Raw genomic sequence first — 25,316 nt, 5'->3', positions numbered from 1 at the left:
CTGTACCACTTGCCTTTAAGTTGTAAACACCAAATTCTAACCCAGTGCCATAAATAAAGACTTTTAGAGGACTTCAGTAATTTTTTTAAACCTTTCTTTTCTAGTATCTGCACAATATCTATAAATGTCTGTGAAATTAACTTTGATTAGCCAGGATGTCTACAGAAAGCAGATAAGGCTTTTTCCTGCCATTTGTGTGCATTCACAGCAGAATCTCTGACTTGAAAAGTAAAACCTTTAGTAAGAATGCACCTGATTGAAAACAGTTTAACAAGGAATTGAAGTGCTGATTGCTATCAAAGAATATCAAAAGAATTCCTGAAGTGCCTATAAATTTCAGTCTGCTAACATCAGATGAATACAAGACTGTCGCAAACAATATAAATCAAGATTTACAAAAGAAACAGTTAAAAACTATTTCCTCACTTATACTACAGGACTAGGGTTATTATTTGGGGTTTCAGCACCATCCCCTGAAGGTTTACCTTTTGAGACCTTGGGCTGTGCATGGTGTTGACCCTGTGTTCATCATGGAGGGGCGAAGCATTTGTCAACATAGCCAAGTGTAAAGCAAAAAAATGAGCCAACAGTAGAGGTCAGCCATGAACTATAAATTTCCTCTCCAAATTTCTTGCCTGAACAATTCAGCTGTTTACTGAACACCCAAAAATATCTGGGGCACCTGTGCCAAAACAGCAGTGAACAACAGTAGAAGGAGGAAAGAAAACGAGTCCTTTGCAAAATGATACAAGGCAAAAAATCCAGATACTAAGAGCACTGCCATGGGAAGGCTGAAGTACAAATGAATAATAACACTTGTTTTTTCTGTGAATAACACAGAGCTCCCCTAGCAACTTGCTATTGTTTGCTGGCTGGTCCAAAAATGTCAAGATCTCATGGAAAAAACCCAACCAAAACCCAAAAAACCACCAGCTATTACTTAGCTTTTGGAGAGTTAGCTTCACCACTTGCTGGTTTCTACTTCCCCTTGGTAAAGTTGTCTGGCATGTTGGCTCATTTGAAAAGGGGAAGGTTTCAGTTCTGCCATGTGTGACAGCTGGAACACATGATGTGCCAATTGCTGAACTACTCAGGTTGCCCCAAGATGCATCTGCTTTTGTGCTCAACATTTCAAAATACTTAAACAGTAGCTACATAAATTAGGTCAATGCATAAGCCGAAACAGATAACCTGGATTTTTAAAGCTGAAAATTAACATGGGCTAAATAAACTGCTGTTTGATCTGTAAAACAAGCACTTAGTTACCCCTCGCAAATGACAACATTATTCAATACCATTCTTTTTAAGTGCAGCTGCCTAGGACATTCATTTAATGTAGCAACTGGATTTGAAGGGCAGGGATTTGGACTGAAAGAAATAACCCATCCATGGTGTCAAAATTGCACTTAGAGCTTCAGATGGGAACAAGACAATCAACAAAATGTGCTGAATTTTCTAGGCCTGCTTTCCACCTGTGGTGCATTATACCTGTACCAGGCAGGAGCTCAGCCACCATTGTATTGTCATGTGTTTGTCAAGCACTAAACACAATGCCCCTTGGCCATGGCTTTTTTTCCCATACCTTGACAAAACATCCAGTACCTGAGCCCCCAGCCCTGAATCTCTTCTGGGGATTTAACAGCCATGTGTGAAACATCATTGTGGCCATTGCTCTCCACCCCTAGATGTGACCTAAGCCAAGCTGCTGGCTGATGCCAGCAAGGACTGGCCCTGCCCTGGTCCGTGCCCTGGCTGCCTTCCCCTTCTACTGCCCTCCTCGGTCCCGACAGGGGTTATCCTGCTCAGGGCACTCTGCTGCCCTTTGGACTAATTCACGCCTCCCAGAGCATCAGCTGCCCACGGTGAAGGAGAATGACCTGTGCCGAGGAGGGTCGGGGAGCGGTGGGGGGCTTGGCGGTGGCTGATGCCCTTTGGCTTCTGGGGCACCGAGGGCACGGTGCGCTACCCGGGGCGGTCGGGCCGGCTCCCCTCCCCTGCTCTCCCGTCCCAGAGCGTCCGGAGCTCCCCGCGGTGCCGCTGCGGGCTCGGGAGGGCAGCGGGTGCGGGCGGGCGCGGCTGCCCGGCAGGGGAGGGGGCCGCCCCCGCTCTCGGCTCTATAATGCCAGGGCCCCCTCACCCAGCCGCGCCGCATCGCTCCGGCTGCCGCAGCAGCCTGCGAGCGGCTCCGCTCCCTCCCCTCCGGCCCGGAGACGTTCGAGGATTAGGGAAGGGAGGGAAATCCATCAGGCGAGAGGCAGGGCGGGGAGGCGGGCCGTCAGCATCCCTCCGCTCCGCCCGGGCCGGCGGCGCCGTAGGGCGAGCTCCGGTGCGGGCGCAGGAAGGGGCCGAGCTGCCGGAGGTGCCCAGGGCGCCGGCGGCTCCCAGCGGCCCGGATCCGCGGCTGGGGGCTGGCGGGGCACGGCGGCGGGAGAAGCCGCCGCTGCTGTTGGCGTGTCCGTCGCTCGCAGCGCCGGCTCTCCCGGGATGGGCCTCCAGGAGCTGGCGGTGTGGCTGCTGGCGGCGGCGGGGCTCGTGCGCGGTGAGTGGGCGCCGGCCCCGCGGGCAGCGCCGGGAGCCGCGGCGGGGCGGGTGGGGCGCGCGGGGACGGCAGCCCCGGGTCCCCGGCACGGCGGCTCTCCGGCCCCGGCCGTCCCCTTCTGCCCTCTGCCAGCTTTGCAGCTTCGGGGGCTCGCCCCCGTCCCGGTCGCACTAAGGGCTGGCCAGCGCTGGGACCTGCCCGGAAGGGACACCGGAGAAGGACGGTGGGGATGGGGGACCGAACTCTGTCAAGGGACTTAAATGGTGGATGTCCCAGGGCAGAGGCTGCGGCTTTTTCTGGGGGGAGTTGAGGACGAGAAAATCGGGAAGAGGGAGGTCGGTCTGCAGTGGGACAGGGAGGTCTCACGTCCAGAGAACCTGTTCCTACCCGGTCGCACATTCCCCTTCACTAGAAAACTGCCTCTCTGCCTGGTCTACTCTGCTCCATTCGTGTAGACCTGCTCCTTCTCTCCACAGAAAGACGGCAGAATAAGCATCCTCCCTGGATTTGAAGTGTAAAAAGGACAGAAATCCCCAGATGTTAGCATGTATATTAATGTACTGTCTATCATCTCTGCCAGGAATGCCGTACCCCACTTCATTTATAACTGCATGAACAGAGAACAAAGCAGAGTGTACCTGCCCCAAAGAATTCTCTGTCTGAAACAGCCCGAGAGCAGTGCTCAGTCTAACCTGTGGCCATTTTTCTCCCATTGTCTTGCTCCCTTCTGCCGTATCTCTGTTCTGCTTTTCTGGTTATAGCTATGCCAGGACAGGTGTCAAATCACAGGTGCTGTATTTCCTCTTCATCATGTCCAGCTGCTGGACCGAAGGGTGTATACATTGAGAAAGCACCATTAGCATTTAGAATGTATCACTCCTGGCCAGTCAAGAAATGATCAAAGAGGTAACCCCCCCTTATAGACTGGGGTGAACATTTGTGACTAGGATTTTGTTGTAGTAGCTAATGAACTATTTTAAATACAGTGGCATTTTTTTCTGGGAATGCAGCAGGTGTAATAATAGATACATAATATCTGATAGGAGTGAAAAAGCATGCCTGAGCTTTTTCTGATGTAGAATCCTAATTATTTATCTTTTTATTCCTGTGCCCAAAGAATCTCTGCAAGGAGAGTTCCAAAGGAAGCTTTACAAGGAGCTGCTGAAAAATTACAATCCATTGGAGCGACCAGTTGCAAATGATTCCCAGCCACTCACTGTCTATTTCACTCTCAGCCTCATGCAGATCATGGATGTGGTAAGTCTGTAACCTTCTAGGAAACAGTTTCAAAGGGTGGATTTTCCTTCCTAGAAGGGACATTTGAGATAGCAAAGCAAAATTACAAGAAATTGGAAAGCACAACTAATTCAAGACACAATGCCAAATTTTGTCTACATCTTTAAAGAACGAATCTTAGAAGTACACTTTACCTGTTTCCTGGCCAAAATCCAAGTTGCATTATTTCCTTTGGTATGTAGACAAGATTGCTATATTCTGTGTGCTTACAACCACACTTGACTGGTATATCAATAGGTATTCTTGTGCTGTACCTATACAATGCACTGCAGAATCTTTTTGGGTTCAGATATGACTAATTTAAGTTTCGCTCTGTCACAGTGGCACAGAGATGCAACTCAGCAGCATATAAGTGCATTTACAGTATTTGTTTTTACTGAATTCAACTAGCTATGACAACTAATAAGGAAGTTAAAGTATTAAAAAAGTAATGAATCTCAAAATTCCATTATCTTCCCATCAGATGCCTAAAGTTCAAGACACAGAGTTAATTTCTTCTGGAGTTGTCAAATATAATTAAAACCCATACAAAATTAAAGGAAAATATCCACAGATCACTAGCCAATCTGGATGTAGTCAATGACTGGCAGTCTTGGCTAATATGATTCAAAAGGGAGCTTTTGATCCTATGTGCCTTTCAAGAACTACACTTGACAGTCAGTCAGAAACCTTAGGTATTTTAACTGGCTGTTTAGTTACAGCTCATTCTGCTTGCCATAAAACTCACTGCATTTCTTTCTCTGAGATCTGGGATTGACAGCCAAAGAAAGAAACCAACCATGAAGTAAATTAAGCTTCATGCTATAAAACAAATGAGTTTTCTTCATTGTCAACAAGAAGCAAATGCTGGTGGGAATGACAGCTACTTGCAATAACAATTACTGGTTTAACAAGCTAGAAACAAAACATGTCGCCATCATACTTTCCAGTAGTTTATATATTCACTTTTATGGCTTCTCAGCTGATAGCCACTGAGTTTAATTGGGAGTTAGACCTCTCCAGAGCCAACCCATCCTATCCCTGCCAGAACAGATTGAGCCAGGCTGGATCCTGGTCGCTGCTATTCCTTAGGTGAAGCCTCTTCCATTCCACTCTGACTTTACTGACAGGAAAAGGGAGATGGTATATGAAATATTTTCTAAATACAATGGATGTTTTCAACTTTGTATTTCTAGTTTTAACCTGTCCTATTAAAACTAGAAATTTTCTACCCCATGGTTTTAGATATGTTTTTCTTTTAATGCTATTGTGCATTAATATGCATGCTAGTATCAGCAGTACATAATGAGGGATCTGTAAGTGCCAATTGCCCCAGCTTAGTGGAGTTCACTAGAAAAATAGAATTAATTAATTGTCTAATGAGAATGCAAGCTGGCTAGCAAAGTATACAAAATGTTTCTAAATGGGGAAGAAAAGCAGCGGCAGCATGAGAAATATGCAGTTTGTGGATGTATTACTGAAGAGGAGAACTAGCAAACTAAGGGAGTGCATAGAGAAGTGGGAGTACATGGTAGGCCTGAGATACAGCAAAAGAATTTGGAAGAGAGATGGAATTTAGATGGAAGAGGATGGGATGCAAAATGGAAAGTAAGAGGTTTGAAAGAGGGGACTTGAAAAAGAAAAATCTTAAGAGACAAGAACTATGGCATACCTTGGAGGAAGGAGAGGAAGAGGGGTTAATGGATGGTCATAGCTTCAGCACAATGGCAGTAAAAATAAAGAATAGGATGTAGATAAGATATTTATTTTTCTCCACTTCTCACCTCATGGAAACCCCTCAATCTGCACATAAAACTGGTCTTTGGCTTCTGCTTGTCTGGTATTTCAGTGCTGGCATGGAATAACCTAACTTAGGCTTAGGAAAATTTCCAGCATATACAGTTTCAAAAACCAGGTTATTGACATATACTGATATGATAGAATTTCCACACTGAAAATAAAAATACAGCCACATTTTTAAACACTGTATGGGGGTAAATACCTTCTAACAGTGTTGTTTTCTCTTGTAACATCCATCTCAATAATAGTATCAGAGGAGAACATTAACCACTGCCTGTTGGTTTGGAGGGAACACTAGGAATAGACACAGCAGCAGTGCTTTACCTACTCTGCTACATCTCATACAGAATAGTGAATGGCATAGAAAAACAAATGCAGTGAGCATGAGGGTGTGAGGTTTGTGCCTAGCCTAGCATTTTTACAATAGACATATCTGTAAGTTAATACAATTAAGAGAAAGTATCAGAGAGTATTTCATCCCCAAAAGTCAGAAGATGGAGCCTTAGAGATTAAGTGGTCTCACATTTATACTGCAAAAGACTGCTTTGAGACACAAGCATGAAGAACTGGAATACACTGAGGTACAGAGTGATAGTTCAAACACAATTTTTACTACTACCTAAATGAGTAGAAAAATCACACTCTTATTTTAGTTCAGACAGAGCCTCTAGAGGTCATCTTGTCCACTCCCCTACTGCAAAAAAGTCTTAAATGGATCACGTTATTCAGGACTGTGTCCAGTTAACTGCTGACCACTTTGACAGCCTTCCTGGCTCCTGTCCAGGAGTTTCCACAACCTTCCTGGGCAGTCAGTGTTCAACTACTATCATGGTAGATTTTTCCTAACATCTAAGCATAACTTCCTATTTTTCAACTCGGGAACAGTACAAAACAATTCTAGAGAAAATGAGACATCTTTCATTCAGGAAAATAATAATAATAATAGTAGTAGTAATAGTAATATACTTTTGGTGAAGTATTCCAGATTTCTTGGCCATTTCCAGCAAGGTGTGTATATTTCTGAATAACATAGCGGAAAGCTAAAGAATGAAATCTTGGCAAGCCCACATGACAGAACTCCTCCTTAGAGTAGCTCTCAATGGTTCACTCTCAATACATAAGGTTTTCAGCTTTCTGGCTGGAATCTAGAATTTTTACCAGCTTTCTATAAGGGACTTGGGGCAGCACTTTGGGAGTGTCCTAAGCTGATCTCAGCCTTTGCTACTGGAAGAAATCTGAGTTCTGGGCTCATGCTCCCACAGCTTTGGCTTGCACCACTGCCTCTCTGAGTGAGAGTTACCTTATCCTTTTTTGAGGGGGCAGTTCTCTACATGACCTGTACTTTGGGTTTAGATTAGCTTAAACTGCTCACAAAACTACCTGTTGGTTCTTCACTTAACATGTCATATATTTCAAAAAACACAAGTGAGCTCTATCTCTGATTTAAGTTGCAAAACTTGGGAGAATGCTGGATCAATATCATCTTAGCTTGTGACTTCTTCAGCAAGACTCATGGTGACAAATATTTTGGTGGGTATGAGTGTAGCATTTTGGACTACTCTGATCATAAATTAGTTAATTTTTTAGAATCAACATTTAATAATTTATTTGAGAAAGTTGAACTAAAAAACTTATCTACATGAATATTCAAATTCTTACTCATGTTGCATAATACTGCTTGGAAATCTTTCATGGTTCTTGAAGACACTTGCTGGCTAATTAAATAATTTACTACACAACTGTTTTTGCTTATTTTCCAGTTTCTCCTTTCCCTTTTAAAAAATTTCTAGTTAGGGGAAAGAAAAGCACTGAATAGTTGTTTGTATGTAGTAAGCAGCAGCAGAATCTCAAGGGAAATCCTGTTCCTTTAGGCTGTTCAATTCACTTGTGCAGACCAAAGGATAAATGAAAGCATGCAAACTTTTTTACATTTATCTGAACTTAGTCAAAGTTTGCTTATCCTACATTGCCCTTGGTTACTTGCATGACTTAGTTTTATATATTCAAGGGCTTTTGTCCTTGTTTTGTTTTACACAGTGAAGTGATCCAGCTGACTACAATGACTTATATTCAAGGCTTTGCAAAGCCTCTGCATAAGGATCTGCAACTCACTATTTGCAATCCAACACTCCAGACTCATTGGGCAAGACAGTAATGTCAAATATCTTGAAATTTTGAAGAGAAAATCACGCTGTCATTCAAAGAAGCATAACAGCTTCTGTAAAGAAGCAGACTAAAAAACAAACATCTTGTCCGCCAAAAAAGGGGAAAAAAAAAGAAAAAAAAAGAAATTTAAATCTGGAAAATGAATAAAAACAACCAAATCAAGAGGCTCATTGAAAAATAGTGCTAATGAAGTTCTTAAGCTGTTTATCAGACCTCAGCAGCCTCTTTGCAAACAATGGCTGTGGCAGAAGCTCATCAGATCTGCATTATTCTTTTAATTTTGGCATTCACTTGTGTACATTAGAAAATCTCTCTGAGCTTTATTTTCTTCTCAGTTTGCTGCTTGAACTTTTTTCCCACCATGCCAAAGGGAGAAACTGTTTGCACTTTTGTTTTGCAACCATTTCCATTCCACCATAATTTATTCCTGAGAGTTTAGAAAACTGGAAAGGTGCTGGGATATGCCTTCTGGTATTTTTAGTTAGTTTAATATCATGAAAGTTACTGGATTATAACAGAAAACACAGTATTATATTTTTCCATGAAATCTGAAGAACAGATCAGACAAGAGTGTAAAATATTCCTATAGTTGCTCTACTTTAACAAGCAGACAACACCTCTCCTTACCCTACTGTGGTGAGATATTAATACACAAAGAGAAACTGCAACCTTATTTCTGTGATATTTGTCCATCTTTCCTCTGCTTCTAAAGATCTCCTGGATTTTTTAACTCTTCTCTCAGCATTTTACTTAGTCTCCTCAAACAGAGTTTAGATCTGGAAAGATATTTTAAACATAGGAGGATGTGTAGGATGAGATGGGAAGCAATGAATGTACACTAATTAAAGGCAGTTTGGAGGAAGGAAAAAAGGACTGACTAAAGGCTATAAAAAACCTTCCTGATAATAGTTCACTTGAGGACATTAGAGATGTCCATTGTATGTGAAAATCAGAACTTATATTCTGCTTTCTGGTTCCATAGGAGAGATGTTTGGAACTTTTTTTGTAATACGAATCAGCTGGGGGTTTTCTGTTTGTGTGGGTTTTCTTTATGGTAAGAGTAAAGTGAAGCAGTTTCTCAGACATTTTTCTTATTCTTTGTGACATAAATAATCAATTTGAATCATAAAAACAGTACCTTATATTTTTTCCAACCACATTGGTATGGACACCGTATTAACTTAAAAGTGACTGAACATCTATGTCAGTTGTGATGAAAAGGGCTTGTAACCTTCCTGTGAAAAGCATGGCTAAGGTGCTAGGAAACAGATTCCTCTGTGACACTGCTGTAGAGCACAGGGGCCACCACATCAAGCCTTCACATTTTACACAGGGCCTTTTGTTACTAGAACAACAGAACCTGCAAAGTCACATCATTTAGTAATTATTAGTAGTCCTCAGTAATACGCTAATGAAACAAAATTATAGTGCAAGATGTAATTCCTGGGAGTCAGATCTGGATAATACTTGGTCTTATACAAAGCTTTTAATTTACAGAAGTTTGGGGCTGAAATGAATATACTCCTTGTAATATTCAGAGTTGTTCCTTTTTTAAAAAAGACTGTCATGTTCAAATATGAGACGATAGAGGATGCCACTATTTGATACACGAGTTGATGTGTTTTGTTTTGACCAATATGGATGAGCTTGTTATGATCTGTGGAAATTTGCTTGGAAAGATTGAAAAACCTGTATTTGTTCATAAATGTTCTTGTCCTTGGCTAGTGGAAGGATCTGGCTCCCTGAAGTACCAGTGCTAGCTGAGCACTCCCAGCGCTGTGGCTGGTGATGGTTTCCCTGCTGCCGCGCTCCTGGGAGCCGCGGGCTGTCCCAGCCCACAGCAGCCCTGCGTTTGGTCTCTGCTCCCACAGAGCAGTGACCTGCTCCACAGACCTGCTGCTCCTTGGGAAAGCCTCTTCTGCTGTGCACAGAAAGATGGGAGCTGCCCTGGCTCCTCCTGGGTTTGGTTTGCCTCTGACTGCAGTGTCAACGTGCGTGAGAAGGGGGTTCAAACACAGGTGGCTGCCCCTGCTGAACACATTTCTTTTCTGGGAAGGCTTCTGGAAGTGCTGTGGGAGGATGCTGTGGGCTGGGTGAATTATGTGGGGAAAAGCAACTCCCAAGTAACCATCATGGCCCCAGCCCCACTGCTGGAGTGTGATCTGTGTGGGTCTGTAAGTTGGCAGGAATGTGCTACAGCAATTTTGGGGATGATGGCAAGGGAAGGCAGGAAATGCTGCTAAAGCAACGTGGTGTTTCTGTTCCTGTCCTGTCTCTGCTCAGGGCTGCATTCTCAGTGCCCTGTGGATACAGTGCCTGCTTTTCTCTCAGCAAAGCACACGCTATCAAAAGTTTCCAGTCATTTACAAATCTAATATTGCTGACAGCAGTTGAACAAAGTATTGTCAATGGATTGGGAGCAAACAATTCTGTATCTCCGAGCAGCATATTAACATAAATACATTCAAATGTTAATTACTTCAAATTTAGATGATACAGATGTGAATTCTTCAGTTTGTCCTGAACTCTTCACCACATTCAGTAGCCTAAATAGACTACTAAACAATCCAGCTGTTCCCAATCTAAATATATGTGAGTTACCAAAATGGAAAAGAAAGAAAGGAAAGAAAGGAAGAAAGAAAGATCTTACAATGGGTAGGCAGCAGGAAGCCTATTTGTACAAGCACTTATGTAGAAAAACAAATCTTTTAAAATTAACTTAGAATTTTAATTACTTAAATAATTTACTGTGTTAGCCAATTTATTTTTAATTTATTCAAAATTAAAAGATTTATTTTCCAAGAATTACCAGAAGCAGCCTGAAGTAAATGTCTATTCAGATTTAACCTTCACTTGTGCTTGCATTTTCATGCCTTTTACTGCAACTAGAATTTGATTTGTAAAAAGGAAAGGCTGGTAACCCTGGCTTCAACAACAGCTAACTGTGAAGCACTAAGAGCATGGCATGAAGCCATGTGCTGCTCATTGACAGAAAGATAAGAATATGATATTCATCCAGTTCATCTCTCCCAAATCTTCTGGTAGTGATGTGAGGCCACATTTGCATGGTTTATAATCCTGTCTCCTCATTCCCTGTGTGCTCTTCATAAAAAACTCCCCTGAAGGGAAGATGATTGATATCCATGTGCAGACTTGGGGGACCCACACACATGTTTAATCATACAGCACTGCTACTTTGCACTTTTATTGGCTTGTTTTCTGCATTCAGTCAGAAGTGTTTGCACATTTGTGTGCTCGGCATCCCCTTAATTACTCTCAGTAACTACACAGGTGTGCTGGTTTGGGGTTTGAGAGGAAGGCAGGAATGAGGCCTCTTACCATCTCTAAAACTATTAAATGCAACAATGAGGACAGAAAAAGTAATGAGCACTGACAGAGCTCAAAAAATTCAAATGAGCATTTTTATGGATTTTGGAGTGCTCATTCCCTCTCTGTCCCCACAGACAGAAATAATCTTTTCACAGAGGAGAATTTGCTCTTTTGTGCTGGGGAAAAAGCAGCCTGAAGGACCATGTAGGTGTTCTGACATTTCAGTCATGACGCTTGTTGCATTTGTGAAGAAACAGAGATACGGCTGATTTCCATCAAAGTATTCCTCCCAGCTAAGCTCACAGTTTCTCAGTGCCTTTGTAAGTGATTCTCTACAGGCATATCAGACAAGTGGGGACAGTATGGATTTTCATGGAAAGCAGGAAAGGAAGACCCTTAAGAGGACACTCAAATGTGTCCATCCGAGGATGGGTAAGGAACAATGAGAACCTCTGTAATATGACTCATCTTCTCGAGTTATTGAAGTGTCTTAGCAATACTTCTGTGTCAAGAGCTGCAGAGACATTCAGAAGGATAAGCAATGCATTTTGTACTCTGCCCTTCCCCAGGAAGCTTTTAATTGCCATGGTGATTCTGTGCTGTATCCTAGATTGACCAGAGAGCCCAAGACATCCAAGATAGTGGGTAATGTTACATATCACAGAAATTTTGGAGCATCTCGTCCTTGCTTAATTTTCCTATACTTGGGAACACAGAGGTAGGATGTAGTATAATCAGAGAGACTGTCTGGGATGAATAATAGCATTTTGCTATCTGACCCTCTGAAGCTGGCTTTACCTATGGCCGTTTGTAATACACAGAACTATTCCTTGTGGTTATGTACCACATAACCTTGCCTCTGTGGCTCTGGTGTTCCTCAAAGGTTTCAGCTGATGCTAAATCATGGAAAATATGCTCTGGTTAGGTGTGGAAATTTTTGATGCTCTTAGTCACAAAAACAGGATAGATGAATGCCAGCAGCAGTGGTGCTGGAACTGTGTGCTGTGATCAGACACAGGGAGGGGAAGAGACAGCTTTGGGTTCAGCTCCCTGTTCTCCCATAACTTTCTCTTCTCTCCTTGAAGAAATAACACACACTTTCCTTCCACCTCAGTCTGCTGGTACATTGAAGTGTAACAACCTGACCTTTCAATTTCAGCGTTTTGCAGCTAACCTCTAGGAAGATAAATCAAGTTTAAAGGCTTTGATTCCCTCTGGTTTAAACACCATGTAATGAGTGGGGTTGTGGGGGCTCTATTGTTTGATCTTACCTTGTGGTGCTGTTGGTAGTTCCCAGGTTCCAGAATGTATTCAGAGCTGGGATGCCTTTCTGTGTTAGACTGGCAATGGTAATCAGCACCCAGAGCCAGTATTTAACACTAATTCAGGGTTCAGTCCTCTCAACAGGAGCCTGCTACAAAATACACTAGAATAAAGAATTATTTGTAAATAAAGCAGCAGAAGACAGTTATTACTTTGCATGTTTGTGAGAAATTTAACTGCACTTTAAGCTCTCTACTATATTCAAAAATTGAACTGAGTGAAACACCTACAATTAATCACAGAAATTCATAAGGTAACTTGAAAAATGTAACTTGCTCTTCAAAATATATTTTTTTCATGCAAGATGTGCTGATGTATGTGATTAGTCATGCTGTACTCTGCTCATTTCATATGCCTTATGCTTGTCTTTGCAAAGATGAATGTTTTCATATCTAAATACAATCTCTTGCTAACAATGATGTACTGAAAAAAAAAAAAAAGACAGACTGCAGTTACAATTACATCCCCATGGTAACAAAAATGGTACATCATGAGCCTCTCACACATATTTATAATCTCAACTTCTTTTTCCTGGAACTCAGTGAAAGCCACTTCTCCAGCCCTCTGCCAGGACAAAGCCCTGGTGCAGCCAGTGGCAGCACAGACCCCAGACCTAGCAGAGCACACTGGAACACAGAGACCTTCCTACATCCTGAGGACGCTCCTCACACACATGCTCTGCTCAGAGTTAAGGTCACACTTTTATGTCTTTCTGCAGCAGCTTTTTGCTGTGATGGATTTGCATCTATCTGGGGAGATAAGTGTGTGGTCTGAGCAAACTGCCTTTCTCTTAAAGCAATAGAAAGAAACTGGGGAGAAAGCAAATGCTTTTTGCAAAAGTATGTAAGATGAGTTGGTGGGGAGGAAATGCTGGCTTTTTCCAGACACAAACAGCACAACTTAAAAAAAAAAAAAGGCAAAACAAACAACCCCCCTCAGAGTTCACCTGAATTAGGTTAAGCAAAGTAATCAGACTTCTTATCTCATAGTCCAAACTCAACCTTAACCCAGCACAGAATGCTGTAGCAATATTTTAGCATTTTAACTTCAGGAACTTTGCAACTTTCTCAGAACTTCAGCTCTAAGCAGAATCCTACTTTCTGTTGTATTCAGGTTGACTTCCTCACTGTTTTGTTTCACTCCATGTACACCTGAACAGTGCACAGGATGGAGGAACTGCAGGCTTCAATAACCATACAGAACATATCTGAAAATCCCCAATTTTTTCAGACTTCCACATAGGTCAAACTCTACAGTTACTAAAGCCTGAACTGTAACTATGTGTAAGCTCATAGTAAACCTTGTATTAAATATGTATTGGTCAAGTGTTAAATACAGACCAGAACTGTAAACTCAGGTACCTGTCCACCACTCACACCTGGAGCTTTCCTTTCCTCTGCTCCCATTCCCTCCCTCCCAGCTGCTGGATGCTTTTCCTCAGGAGTGGCTGAGTGACTTGCAGAGTTTCCATGCCACAGTTTCTGCAGTTTCCTCCTGCAGTTTCCATCCCATGGAGCCTGGAGCTCGCTGGGCTCAAGCACAGCCTCTGCACCCCCTGTCCCAGGACCCCAGCACCAGGGGCCAATTTCCATTCACGCTGAGTTCACACTGCTCTGCCCAGCCTGGTCCTTCTCTTGCTAGAGAGACACATTTTTCCTTTTGTTTAAATTGCTGAAAATAATGTGCTTGTAGGTTAGAGGGAAGATTTACAAAGTAATTTTTAAAAAAATCCATTTGTTGATTTTCTACTCATATATTCACATTTTTAATCATTTAATTTACAAAAGCCCCACAAGAGAATAAATAGTCTGAGCAATTTCATGTGTTCTGGATGGGACATGTTTACAAACCATCAAGACAGGAAAATGCTCAATAAACACTAAGCAGCATATTCTATAAAGTAATTTAAAAAATGCCATTACATGTATATACATAGGCCAGCCTGGATGAGTGCATTTCAAAGGAAAATGGTATAAGCAGGCATTGCTTTGAAATACAGCTTCCATATATTGAACTTTAAACATCACAGGCTAATTAAAGAAATGTTTATGAAGATAGGACATATTTTGAAGGTGACAAGCTGCACAAAATTGAAGTAACAACACCAACAGAGCGTTCTGCTAAGGAGAGGTAACTTGAGCTGGAATGTTTGATTTATCCAGCATTACGTCTAGTAAGTGGGGCCCACTCCTTGATTTATAGAAGACATAGTTCTAGTAAATATGGCCAGGCAGATGAATTACTGAATGAAGGACACAGTTCCAAAACAAAAAATAGATAGAATGAGAGTGCAGAATCAGACCTTAATCCCACCTATCCCATGCAGGAAACTTCACTGGATTAACAATGGCCCTCTCCTACAAATATTTTAAATTTGTTTGTAAAATTGAGCCTACACACAGAGCAGTCATTAGCTCCAACACTCTGCTTTCAGATTTTTCACAGTCTTTCACTGCATTCTCTTTTCCTGCTCTACATTGTAGCCTTGGTCCTTGTTCAGATCTGCCACACCACTCAGAGGATTCAGTCAGGAAACAGAGGAAGTGTCACTGCATCTGGTACTGCCACTCTGCCCTTCAGGGTTATGGAACATGCTTAGGACAGCAGGCTGAGTTCAGAATATGCCTGGCATGGTTTAACCCCAGCCAGAAACTACAACACTGATGCAGTTGTTCACTCAGGCCCCTCCCCTGGTGGGGAGGAGAATTAGAAAGAAAAGGTAAAACAAATGGGTTGAAATGAGAACAATTGAATAAGTGAAACCAGCCCAAACCAGGAAAATGCTAAAGATGAGGGGACTTCAATAACTTTATTCACTGTATTACAAATTAATGGGAGGAGGAGCTGTTCACAGAGGGAAACTCTACCTGTTTCCCATATATATAACAATTAAGTATCTCAGCCCAGAATAGCCATTTATTGCCTTACTTCTCATTACATTTACAGTCTAAAGTCACCTTTCCTAAAATATCAAAATGGATAATGGCAGCAATCTCTATCAACAAAACTCCACTTTTCCCAGTCAGGAGCAATTCTCCTGAGCCATTCTTTATTTCAAAGACCTCCAGCATGCAGACTGCATGAAGAGCCATTTATATTCCATCCATCATAAATCTAATAAACCTAAGAGCTCAGTGGAAGAGAAGTTTTCAAATTTCATTTTAATTAACTACTCACATTTTGGTTGGCCTTTATAGTTTAATTATTTGCTTAAAAAAAGCTAGAAAAAATTAAATCAAATATCAAGAAGCACACCAAGTAATGAAGACATTTTCAGGCTGGGTTTTGGAGATTTCACTATAAAACTCACCTTAATGCTACACGAGATACTTAACTAAATCCTGAGCACAGCTGCAATTATCCCTAAAGGTCTGCAGAAGCCAGAATCTGAGCTGCTAGCGAGAGTCAGGCAGGTACCATCCTGGCTGTGAAGGTGCCTCGGGCTAAATTTGCTTTGCAGTGGAACGTGGGAAAGAAGGGGCTATCCTAAACACCTTCAGCTTTCAGCAACATCACTAGTTAGGGGCTGAGTACAAGACAGCAAAGAGCAACAAACAGCAAATTCCTGGGGATTCTTTGCATCAACAGAACCAGAGCAAATCAGCAGCTGATGTAAAGGGAGTGGTCCTTGTTTTCCATTAACACCCCAAGGCCAGGTCATGCAGAACTGGCAAAGCATCCTGACTGTGCTGTTCAGCCCTGGCTGAACAAATTTGCAACAGTTGCTGCAGTTTTGAAGGAGCCTGGCTCTCCCAGCAAGAGGCTGTACCACTACAAGGTTAAGTCATAAACGCCAGAGCTCTGCTTTTATACAAAAATGTCACTGGTATGGCAGAAGTCAAAATAAAAATGTGTTTAAGTTTGGGATGGTCTCAAAAATGTGGTGCAACAGTGAAAATTTATATTTTCCACTTCTAACATTTTATTGAATATTTTTCTTTTGCACCTATTTTTAAGAAATCAGAAATATTCTTTTGTCTGTTCCTGATGTTGAATCTCACATGCTGGATCAGGGAATATTACTAATATTATTTATGCAGTGGTAATAACTGTTTACACAGGATTTTCTTCTTAATTGGGAATATGTGCTGTAAGCTGATTAAAAGCCATTTTACTGTATAAAAAGGTCTATTGCTGACCACTAGAGAAGTGAAGGGTAATTGCTCTGGCCTGTTCCTTTCATGGAGAAAAGGAAGTCAGGTGGGAAAGAGGCATCAGGAATTCCAATCTTTTATGTCACAAACATGTACACTGACTTTTTCTTCATCTTTACTTTGCTTGAACAACCTTTTTCACATTGACAACTCTTAGTTTGCCTTTTATTCCTATACAAACCTCCCCAAGCTCATTAATTCCCTCTCTACATTCTTCAAGATTAACACTGGCTGCAGCTCCAGCCCACACCTATGGGTGATCAGGGGTAGTCCTTGGCCAGCAGCTGCAGTCTTCGTTTCAGTGTCCCTGCAGAAGCACCAGGATGGCTTTTTAAAGTAACGGATTTTTATCCTCACGCCCGAGATAGCAAAATTGAATTTTGTCTGTATGACTAAGAAGCCCTGAGCCACCTTTAATAGAAAAGTACAGCTTTAACCTTGGCGCATGGAGAGGATATTTGCAATAGACCCCCACACTGACTTCGTTTGGGAAGACTGAGGGGTCACCACAGTGCTCCCAGGGCTGCAGATGGGTGGAGCTGGAGCAGACACTGCTCTGACCTCTCCTGCAGGTTGGCTACACAGAGCTGCTGTGCACCAGCACCATGGGCAGGGATGGAAGTGCAGCCCTTTCACTAATCTCCATGTATTTTGAGGACCTGGGATTCATCCTGCCATTATGGGTGCCTGAAGTATGGACATAGCACCAATCTTTCATCACCTGGCCAGTTTATGAGTGCTTAACTCACCCTCCAGCCTATCCTCTCAGTACTAAGTCTGTAGGAATTCAGGCTTTTTCAGCTGATACAGTTTAGTGAGCTCAGGGCATGACCCTAAAAAGGAACAGGAAGAAACCCCTAAGCTGTGTGAAGCAAAAATTAAACATAAGAGGATTTTAAATGCGGGGGGGGAAATGTCATTAGGCACAGGTAATTTGACACTGTGGATCAGAAGATGTTGAGAATGTTTAATGAGCAAGTGCTGAGACAATAAGAACTGTTGAACTGACTAACCTGCTGGTTTCAGTAGGATGACATTCAAGCACACAAAAGTGAAAATCAGTAAAGAAAATGTCTTGCATGTTTCTCATTGGCTGTCAGAGTGTTGTTAACTTCTGACTACAGTTATTAGCTTCAGTTTTGCTAGAGGGTACCAATCAGGAACATAGTATTATGGTGTAACAAGTGATGTCTTAAAATGTTCTTACAAAGTCTTTATTAAGATTGAAAGTAATTGAAGCCCAGTTCAAAGAGCCATAACTTTTTCTGTAATTTAGGTGAGATTCAACCACATAAAAGTAAAGAATCTAAATTTGAAGTGCAAAAATTACAGCTCATAGATTTTAGTCAGGATATCACCTTAGGCTAGTCCCTGGGAAATGTGTTTCTCAATAGGGGCTGCACATCACTGCACACCACTCTCTAGGAATGCAGTTTTATTTTGGTTCTTTTCCCCCTTGCAGTTGCCACATAGCTTTTCTAGTGTGGATGCTACATGTACTGAAATCCATTTTAAAGTCTACGGATATTGTTACAGAGTTTATAAGGTCCAGGCTAACACCTTTCACAAAGCATTATTAAGTTTCTCTCTCTTGTATATTCTGAGGAGCACAGGGCAACAGGGCAAGGGAAGGATAATTTGAGACTCTGGTAAGTGTGTTTTCAAAGGTGGTCAGTCCGATGGATTGTACGAATTGAAAAAACAAACAAAACCAGGAGTGAGAACTGGAAGAATGGAGACAGTGCAATTTCCTTCAAAGACTTGCTGAAGTTACTACCTCTATCTTTAAAAATGAATCAAGGACTATTCAAGTCTCCTGATGTCAGTTACTTTCCTTTCATTAACTGCACTACCACAAAATAACATGACAAGCAGTCCAGTAGCAATCTGCCATCTGTCCTCTCAGATCTTGACTGCAGTTATGGATAGAGATGACCAAAGCAGCCTCCACTCATCTCCCAGTGTGCCAAGGAAACCTAACTCGCCATTGGCAGGGCTACTTGGCCAGTACTGTCTGAATAGCAAGTAACTTAAAGCAGCTGGTATGGAGGAAAACCACACCAATCCCAACAATGTGATACAGTGCCTGGTCTCATTCTCTGTTGGGAAGATTCTCCAATATCTCAGATTATACTGTGAAGCCATTTTTCTTTCCTCCTTTATAGCAGAAAGGGTTCGTAACAGGAGCTTCCTTGTTTTTGTGTTCAAACACAAAGTGTTCTGTAAGTGTTCACAAAATGAAGAGACAAAAACTGGTGAAGTTCTTTGAAGCATTTCAAGCCCACCCATCATTTTACGAGGAGGCACTGCACAACTCTGTTGAAAAGAGTGTTAATGTAGTTTGCTGTGAAGCATTTAAAACAGTGCCCAAAAAACTCTCCTAAGCAGGAAGAAACCCTGCAGAATGTCTCCTGCCCCATCTTTTACCAGCTTCACTTGGGCCACAGAGAGTGACAAACCCTCTAAAATCAGAACCTTTCCTCTAGTGGTGGATGAGTCAATCCAGTAATGATTAACATATTGGAAATTGCTTGTTCCAACAAACAGTATTAAAAACTCAAAACACTGCTATAAACCAAGCCTCAGCAGGCAGTAAAATTTTTACATCTGAGGAGCAATGGTAGGATTTATGATTCAAACACTGATGGAACCTTAAATATAGTGATCCAAGTGGAAATGACTTAGTTCTTATGTAACCCTCTTTCATGTTCTAAATGCTTCGAATAACAGAAAGAAATACCATGAAAACAGCATGGGCCATCTTCACTCAGGGCTTGTCTTCACAGTACAAGTCACATTTGAGTCAGTGCTTGCCCAGAACAGGCTCTTTGAGCTAGGTTTGAGTAAAAGATCACACTTCAGAATAACTCTTGGCTTTCAGAATATGCTTGCGGAGTGTCCTGCATGCCAACCTGCAAAGGCTCTGCCATGTGCCTGGCAGTGGCAGGCAGCTGAATCATGCTGCCAGCAGCACGGCTGCTTTGAAAGTCTGCTGTCCCCCTCAGCTCTGCTACTTTGAGTGCTCAGTGGCAGCTCTCTGACCTGGGCCTGTGATGTGCACTGATGGTAGAGTTCCTTCCTGCCACTCCTAACATAGTTCCCATGCCTGTGCTGTGGGCTCAGGCCCTCCCAGCAGATCCCCACGGCACAGCATCAGCTCAAGCACCAGCAACACTCCTGCTTCAGTACAATCCCTTTCTGGCTGCTGAAAAGGACTTTTTGAAACATCACTAATTTAAAGCTGGGGCCATTCATGTGTAGAAAGAGATCACACTGGGAATTTAACTCAGGATTTAACCATGCCATTCAGCTAATAGTTCTGAAACAGGCTTCCTGCAACCTAATGGATTCTGAATTGCTCTGCACCTCTGAGTAGCCAGTTATATCTGTGCAGAGAAACCACCCAGCAGTGGTGCTCTCAGCTTTGCTCAGGTGCTGAGCCAGGACACTGCATTATAGGAACTTGTCATATTCACCTGGGACAGCGCACAGAGCTTTCAGAAAATGTTACTGAACTTTGGAGGACAAGTTATTATTGGCAGTATTTCTATCTCATGTAAAATTGCATATGATGAATGGAAACATGTAGATTTTACACACCCTGAACAGGCAACCCTTCTCAATAGACTTTACTTCTGGTGATATGAATGATCTCTTAAAGATTGTTTCTTCATTCATAAATTAAAGATCCCATACAAATTAGTTTTGTAGTGCTCTAGCACTATAAGGAGGCTGAGAGAGGTTCCAAATTAATGTTTGTGGGGCTAGAGAGTAACAGCTACTAGTGCAAGTTAATTACTGCTTCGCCTGGCTGACATCTTCAGCAATGCCTTCACCATGCAGATTCAGTGGAGCTTAATGATGGATTTCTGAAACCAAATGGTTAGAGACCTGTTTCCCCACTATGCCATTTAAAAGAGTTGCCCACTTGAGGTAGTTTTGGAAAAGGTTCATGGAGGTGATGAAGCAGAAAACAGAGAGGAAAAGTGCTGAATGACTAGCTGTGGTCTGTGATTATTTATAGTTTTTATGCTTTTTGTTTTAAAGCCAGGTAGGAGTGTGCATGATGGTAGAATTGCCATCTTTATTTAAAATCTTTCTATTTCTATGTTGTACATTTAGTTGTGATTATACACAGTCTAGTAACACTTTCAAACATTTACTGATGCTGCTCCTCAAAAGGTTTCTCTTACTTTAAAAATGCCATTGTCCCTTGCAGGGTATTTAATTTTACATGCTGTGTAACTTCCTACCAACGTGCTAATCTAAAATGGTTGCAATGAAAGGTCTTTCAGGAGTGCTTTTTGGTTAGTAGTTCACAGACGAAAAACAGAAGAGGAAAATTTACCTTTAGTAAAGTGTGTTATTTAAAAGGGTTTTTTAATTGTATGAAATGTGATTACACATTTTTGGCCATTTTTTGGCATTTAGGAATGACATTTAAGTTCAAGAGTGACAGATTTAAGTTCAGAGGTCTAGACATATGAACAACCCTGGCAGTTGAGGCTGTACAGGTGACTGAATTTCCTATGACACTTCCTCAGACTGTAAATGGAGCTTTGACTGGTTCTGGGACAGGGATTGTGTGCTCAGATTGGAAAATGTGGGATACTGACTGCATATATAGTATATTCCATTAGCTTCACACAACCCAGGTGGATGCTGATATGGTACCTCCACAGAAAAAGGTCACTGATATTTTCCTGTGTCTGAGCAGTGAAGAATTAAAGTCTACAACTTCAGCATTAAGATGCCTGCTGTGTCACCTGAACTTCCATCAGTCACAGGAGTGCAGAGGAAAGGCTTTCAAAGAATAAGAACACTCTGCCCTGACAACAGCTGTCTGGTAAAGCTGATGCAGCACTTTTTGTATAGTTCCAGTGACACAAGTGGTGCCACTTGCCTGTTAAGAAGCTCCTCAGAATGGCCCCAACACCCCTCATCTGAGCTTAGCCACACTTTGCTCATTTTCTACTGCCTGCTTATGTCTGGTGGAAAAGGTTAATTAGTGAGAGGGCTGCTCCTAAGAAAGGTGGTACAGGCAGCCCCTGCTGTAGTCTGCCTTGCCTTTGGAGACTGTCTATTAAAGAAGGAGTCCCAGGGAAGAATCTGGCAGAAGGATACCCCCAAGAAACAGTTTGACTGATTGTTTTAATATGAAATTGAAATGAAGAAGTTCCTGGGAAAACTTTCATTCCAATAAGTGAGTGGCAGTGACTCCCATTGCTTTGAAAATACTTTAGCACAACTGGTTATTTTGTAATATTCAAATGTATTTAATGGTATTATTTTATCTGTATGGTACTAAACTGTGGTTTGTTTTTTCTTCTTCCTCTCCTCCTTCCCTCCAGGATGAAAAGAATCAAGTATTAACAACAAATATTTGGCTACAAATGGTAAGTTTTTAAACAAAGTATGTTTGTTTTCCCCCTTCAGTTGTAGAGTTTAATCTGGTGAGGGGTTTGAATTTTAGAAAACTTTCAGGTCTGTAGAGACAATATGAGTTGACTCCTAATTCCATGTCAGATTTTTTTTGCTACCACTAGATACCACAGCAGAGAACTTTGTGCTTATTAACTCATGACCAGCATTGCTGGGCAGGAGTCAATTTTTATTCACCTTTTAATAAATGGAAGAGATACTAGACAATGCAAGAACTTTGTCAGAGAATTTTGGAATTGTTTTTTCTGAAAGGTTACATTATGACTCAGAATTAACAAGGTGCTTCTTAGCATGCTGACTCCTGTGGAGTCCTAATGCATCCACAAACATTTCTACCGTAAGTTTGTCTTAAGCTCTGCACAGAGGGTGATGTGGAGTTTTCTCCATCTATAGCAGCATGGATGAGAATTTGCCATTCCCACCAGTACTACAGAAACAAAACTGTTTGGGTTAGGTAAAGGAAGTCACAAAAGATTTCTATTATTCCAGACAATCACGTGGCTTTTGCAGAAACTTTACACCTTTCAGTTTCTTTTACCAGCTCATTCCGTTTAAAGGCATTATTTTTTATTTTATTGTAGCATTTTAAATAGACCACCTCACCTGCCCTGGGGCAGGCCTTGGGAAACAAAGGAAAGACTATTCTGATGACCTGTAAGAATAGCAAGGCTATTTCATATATTCACAAAGAAAATCTGACATGGAAGAAGCACTCATGCTTTTTTACAGGCATGTTGTACAGCAAGATTAAAACTGTCAAATATAATAAGTTTTTGGCTTTTAGCTAAAAAGACCATAGTTCCTCTGATTTCTTACCAGTAAAAGAGCCAACAATTCATACTCAAGAGGCTTTAATTTCTTTTCCTTCTCTTTTATCTCACAGCATCCTTATCCTTTTTGAGTTTGTTTTTTTCCCCCTCAGGAATTTTTTGATTGTATTATACATTCTGTATTTCTTTTGATTTATTCACCTTAGCACATACTGGATATGAAGCACCTCAAGACTGCAATGAACAGATCACTTGGTTACTACCAAAAAATGTAGCCACTCCTCATGGCTTGTGTACACATAAAAATAAAAGTGTTTGCATATTAACTGTCTATTAATGGTGTTCTGACAGATTCAAAGCAAAGCTTAAGGCAAACACATGCCATTCTATTATTCTAAATGATCTGAAGTAAATTTTTTCCTGAAATCCCTCTCTGTTGCATTCTGTGATACATGTGTGTATAATCAGCAATGTATCTTAAATGTATTTTATGTAATTATAATACAAAGAATAACTTGAGAGAAAGGGGAATATAAATCTAGTATTCATACATGCAGACTATTTAATCCAACTACTATCTCCATGGCAATACTGTTCAGCATCAAAAATCTAAAACTTGATTTAAGGTATAGCAGGAGCCTTGCTTAATCCCACAGGTTGGTAATAACCAAAGGACCCTGAGCTCTTTGCTATTTTGATCCAAATTAAATGTGCTTCAGCTCCTTTAACGGTATCTCTAAAGTTAAAGCAAAATGAAGCAGATCATGCCCTGCTGGATGGGTGAGCACTTTGTACACAGGGCTGACAGAGCAACCATAAAATCTGTTTCACATTATCTCTAAAGCAGCCTTGACTATTAAGTTTTCTGTTGCCCTTGGACTGCCTTTACCTCACTCAGCATCACCCTGCGCTGCAGTGTCGTGGCCATGGTAACTCCTAACGTAAGCTGGGCTAGGAAATGATTGGATATGTTGATATCCAGGATGCCTTCAGCTGGCAGTGAGTGCAGCCTGCCAGTCCTGGCCCTGCCACCACGAGTGTGAGTGACCTGCTCTGGCAGCTCCTGAGGATGTGTCACCCAAAGTCACGAGAGCCACGGCTTTCAGTGCCTTAAACCCACACAGCTTATTTGCTTGCATTGCTGGCCTTTGGAAAAAACAGATGTATCCTGGCATCTCAGGACTTCTACATTACACAGAGATGAAGTGGTAAAAAAATTACAGTGACATTTGTCAACCAAGAAGTTCATGTAAAACAGTTTACTGGGAAAAGGCATGTAAAACTTCTGAAAAAGTATGAGAAGTGGTTGATCAGCTTACAGAAGCTGTGTATAGATGGCTGTGAGCAACATGTGGATCTTAACTAGAGAACTGTGAAACCAAGAACTATGAACAGAGCCTAGTAATTGAAGATTTCCATAAAAAACTATTATCTGTAAAACTAAAGGAAAAAACAGTGCATGACTCAGATCTTTTGTCCAGTTTTGCTACAAACTCATTGTAAAAAATAAATGAGATAAATATAGAAGCACAGGCCAAGAATAAATATAGTAAACACTTCACAAAAGCTGCATGATGCATGCTATTAGTTGTGTTGAATGCATCAAAATGGTCATTTATGTGTTTGTAAAAGTACAAGAATGTATTTGATTACCTGCAGCAAGAGGCTAAGTGAGAACTTGGTGTATCAAATCAAAACTTGCCTGTGACAGTAATACAAGGAATTCCATAGACCAGTTTGATGTGAATACCCCATGAGAATGACCAATAACATTTACCTCCACAATACCCACTGGCAATTTTTCCGGACCTTAATGTCTATCAAACATTTTGACAAGGACCACTAGACTGAAGGTGTAAGTGTTGTACATTTACTCACCCATTTATAAGTTTACATGTAAGAAATTAACATTAGGCATTGCAACAGCTTGGTAAATCTGGACAAGTCCTCCCTGTAAAGTTACATGATGCCTACAGCCAAGTGAAGTTAATATAAACAACATAATAATGGAGATACACAGAAGTGCATACTGAAGCACAGACAGAGAAAATTTGGTAAATTTTGTAAAATGAATTGAACTTTTTTATTCCTTATACCCTTGGTGCTCAACAGAAATCACCCTAGTATCATGACAAGTCATTTGCATAGTAAGGGGTGATGTACAACCTCAATTTTAGGAAAATACAGCTCATGCTACTGTTTCCCTGGGGTGCAGGAGGCAAGCAGCTTGCTGGGGCTGCCACAGTGCTCAGCTGGCTGCAGGCTGGGGCTCTGCTCTTGTTTATGGCTGTGCTGCACCATATGTTTCAATGACAGAGTGTGGGAGTTAGCAGTGCAGAGCTCAGATCAAAGCCCTGCTGGTGCAACTGTGCCAGCCTGCCTGTGCCAGCCTGCCCATGCCAGCAGCCAGGCCTGGGCTGAGAGAAGCACAGGCAGCCCCAGGGCAGCTGCCTCCAGTGCAGGAAGTGCCAGCCAGGGAGGAAACTTGTGGGACTGAGCAGTGCTATGGAGCAGCTG

At 41.7% G+C, this 25,316-nt stretch overlaps 1 protein-coding gene across 1 annotated transcript in view; it reads left to right on the top strand.

The window, feature by feature from the left end:
• The first annotated feature begins 2,311 nt into the window (after window positions 1–2,311).
• LOC121343647 (neuronal acetylcholine receptor subunit alpha-7) overlaps window positions 2,312–25,316 on the top strand; it is a 39,214-nt gene continuing 16,209 nt past the window's right edge. The window contains exons 1-3 of the mRNA XM_041418993.1: window positions 2,312–2,539; window positions 3,657–3,796; window positions 21,939–21,983. Coding sequence (XP_041274927.1) covers window positions 2,485–2,539; window positions 3,657–3,796; window positions 21,939–21,983 — 240 coding nt within the window. The 5' untranslated portion in view covers window positions 2,312–2,484. The remainder of the gene's footprint in view (window positions 2,540–3,656; window positions 3,797–21,938; window positions 21,984–25,316) is intronic.

The sequence above is a fragment of the Onychostruthus taczanowskii genome, unplaced genomic scaffold (genome assembly GCF_017590055.1).
Source record: "Onychostruthus taczanowskii isolate IOZ18803 unplaced genomic scaffold, ASM1759005v1 scaffold6, whole genome shotgun sequence".
Taxonomy (NCBI): domain Eukaryota; kingdom Metazoa; phylum Chordata; class Aves; order Passeriformes; family Passeridae; genus Onychostruthus; species Onychostruthus taczanowskii.
The sequence above is the reverse complement of the archived record's forward strand: the minus strand, read 5'-3'. Positions and strand labels throughout refer to the sequence as shown.